Raw genomic sequence first — 3,165 nt, forward strand, 5'->3', positions numbered from 1 at the left:
CATCAGATTGTTGATATGGTAGGGGGACCAGACGTCCTCTTTTTCCTGGACATGTCCTACTTTTCAGAGCTAAAAAAATAATCCGGGGGGAATTTCAAAATCCAACCCAATCCGATGGCGGTAGCCTGAACACCGGCAGCCTCGTGCCCCGTATGTATACACACACACATAAATATATATATGTCATATTATAATGCCTGCGGTTTCTAACCTCAGCCTCCTTCTCCTGCAGAATCATGTCCTTGTCCATTTCCTCCGGCTCCGGTCCCTTCCTGCACAGTCACACAGTTTCAGTCATTTTTCACGTCGCCAACATTTATTCGCCATCGTGAAGCTAAAAGCAGTCAGGGAGGTTAATGCGGCGCCATTTGCTTTGAGCAGAGGTGAATAAAACAGTCAGCATTAATTAGGGAAACGATCAAAGCCACACTGAGAAAGAGTGAAATGGTTAGTGGGTTAGCTTCTAGATTAGCTCTGGATGGAAACGATTGCCTCTACTGCTAATATCTAGAGAGGCGAAAGCAGGAAGATTGAGAGGCGGAGGTATGGGGTAAAATAGCTGTCAATAAAAACCGATGTGTGGCTGTCTGAAGTCCATCAATGTGAAGAAACTGGAGGTTGTTTATTGGTTCTTTGCTGTCGGTTTATCCACACACACGACATCAGATGTTTGAGGTGATAGAAAACAAGATTAGAAGTTACAATTCTGCAGGAATACAAACTACAAATTTACAGGTTTAATTCATTAATTTATTAGGCTAAAAGAAATTGGTAACGCTTTATTTTACAGTACATCAATAACCATGTAATAACCTGGTAATAACACAACAAGTTACACTATATTACTTGCTAACAAGAAACACTTTATGTGATAATTACCCCAAAATCGAGGCATAATATATAATTTGAAAGTATTTATCTGAATGTAATAATTAGAATTGTATGTTATGATGTAACCGTGGAGACGTTTGGTGGGTAATTACCATTATGTTCCCCATAACAGTTTCTATTATTGGCCACCACCTACCAATGGAGTAACTGTAACTGACGATCAGGTTAATTAAGCGTTATATAACTGAACTCAAGTTAGAGATAAATAAGAGTTTAGTTAAAAAGACTGGCTGCTGTCTTCTAGGTTTGGTTTTCTGTTATATGCCAAGTGATAAACTAGTGGGCGGAGTTATGGATCTTAATGTAGATGGTCTCCATGGAGGCAGAGATGTGGAGCTCTCAGCTTCAGTAGTTTGGGAGAAACAGGAACACATTGGTGGAAAATGATGGAATTAGGCGACTTTTTCCGTCCCTGAGGATCCCTGCTGATGCTGTTTGATTAATGGAAGAGGAGAAGGTGATTAAAACAAGAGAGATAGACTCTAAAACAGACATGGCTACGGCTGGATGCTAACATGTTTGTTAGCCGTCAGAATTCAGTCAGAATTCCGAGAAAAAAGTCAGAATTCCAACTTTTATCCCGTATTATACTGAAATATTTTAAAAATCAGTTAACGTTTTTTTTTTTTTTTCAGTGCCCATAATCCTCTTCCGTAAAGAAGTCCAACTTTACCTTGTTTCTCTAAAATTTGAAGCACTGTGGCACCAAAATTCTGCACAAAGTGCTTCTTGTTACCAAGTAATATAGTGTAACTTGTTGTGTTATTATCAGGTTAATACATGGTTATTACCAGGTTAATACTTGGTTATTGATGTACTGGAAAAGAAAGCGTTACCAATTTATTTCAGCCCAATAAATGAGTGAAATAAACTTGTAAATTTGTAGTTTGTATTCCTGCAGAATTGTAACTTCTAATCTTGTTTTCTTTCAACTCAAACATCTGATGTGACGTGTGTGGATAAGCCGACCAAAGACAGTTTTACAAAAAAATGTATCTGTTTAATTAGATTAATCGATTTTTAAAATAATCAACTAATTTAGTCATTAATTCATTGTTAATTGGAGCGTAGAGACTCCAAGTGGGTCGATCTGTCAGCTAAAGACGTGTTTTAGAGCAGGAATTCTCCTAAGATTATAAAAAATATATAAATATTTAAGCATTTAAGAGAATAAAAATCTTTTTTATCTGCCAAGTTGCTCTATCCAGAACTCCTCAAGTGGAAAACTGTAAAGTGACCTGAGATGACGTGTTCTGAATTAGCGCTATAGAAATAAACTCAACTGAAAAGTTTTAGTTAAACCTGGTTTCATTTAGTAAAATATCTTCTATCCGATTATGAATCAACTAATTAAAAAATAATCGACACATTAACCGATTAGTAAAATAATCATTAGTTGCAGCTCAACTAATTTACTAAATCCAATCAGCATTTATGAGAAAGTCCCAAATTTACAAAAAAGCAGGAAATAAACGTAATGGTTCAACTCAGCCATTTAACCCTAAAATGGAATTAATTCTAAAATTAATTACCAGATTTATGAGAACGAATCTAAAACGCCAATAAATATCTTTACCAGTTGGTGGCAGTAAAGCCGAGGAAACGAGAAGAAGAAGAAAACTCAACGTTAAACTAATCACTCATTAAAAAACAACCTTTCAGGAAAGATACAGCATTCAATCGATGATGTCACTACCCGATCTGTCCCGGAAGCACAATCTGTCCTGCGCAAACAGAACGATAAGATCCGGATCACCGAAAAACTACGTAATAACGCTACGGAAAATTATTACTTACTTAAAACAATAAAGGATGTTAAACGTCATCATCGGACATGCTCAGAGCAGAATCAGTAACGTTCCAAAGGCTAAATAAGTGTTTTATGTTTTGCTTTTTTTCGTTTTTATAATATGCAATATTTACGCAAAAACACAAATATTGAAAAGGAACCGCCCACCTAAAAAACGACAAAAGAATAAAACGGTAAGAAAAGGGTAGTACTGCCAGACCGCAAGTTATTCTTCTTGCACAGGACGGATCGGGTAGTGATAGATGCTTCTGCTTTCATTTTATCGTTTAATGCCGGTTGGTGAACAACCTTCAGGTGCATCACCGCCACCAACTGGTCGGGAGTGGAACTGCTTCAGTAGATTTCTACTGTTTTCTAAATCAGCATCAAGGAACTAATCTAGATCTTAGATTCAGTGGCATTTATGGACCTCCATTCAGACGCCGCTCCGTGTTTAACTGGCAGCTTTCTTACCCCATACAGGA

At 37.1% G+C, this 3,165-nt stretch overlaps 1 protein-coding gene across 1 annotated transcript in view; it reads right to left on the bottom strand.

Annotated features, from left to right (window-relative positions):
* The window catches only part of LOC107089958 (septin-2-like), a gene marked incomplete at its 3' end in the record, with an annotated part of 17,795 nt that overhangs the window by 4,140 nt on the left and 10,490 nt on the right, over positions 1-3,165 (bottom strand). The window contains exon 9 of the mRNA XM_015383050.1: positions 212-272. Within this exon, the coding sequence (XP_015238536.1) occupies positions 212-272 (61 nt within the window). The remainder of the gene's footprint in view (positions 1-211; positions 273-3,165) is intronic.

The sequence above is a fragment of the Cyprinodon variegatus genome, unplaced genomic scaffold (assembly GCF_000732505.1).
Source record: "Cyprinodon variegatus isolate N-32 unplaced genomic scaffold, C_variegatus-1.0 Scaffold274, whole genome shotgun sequence".
In the NCBI taxonomy this organism is placed as follows: Eukaryota; Metazoa; Chordata; class Actinopteri; order Cyprinodontiformes; family Cyprinodontidae; genus Cyprinodon; species Cyprinodon variegatus.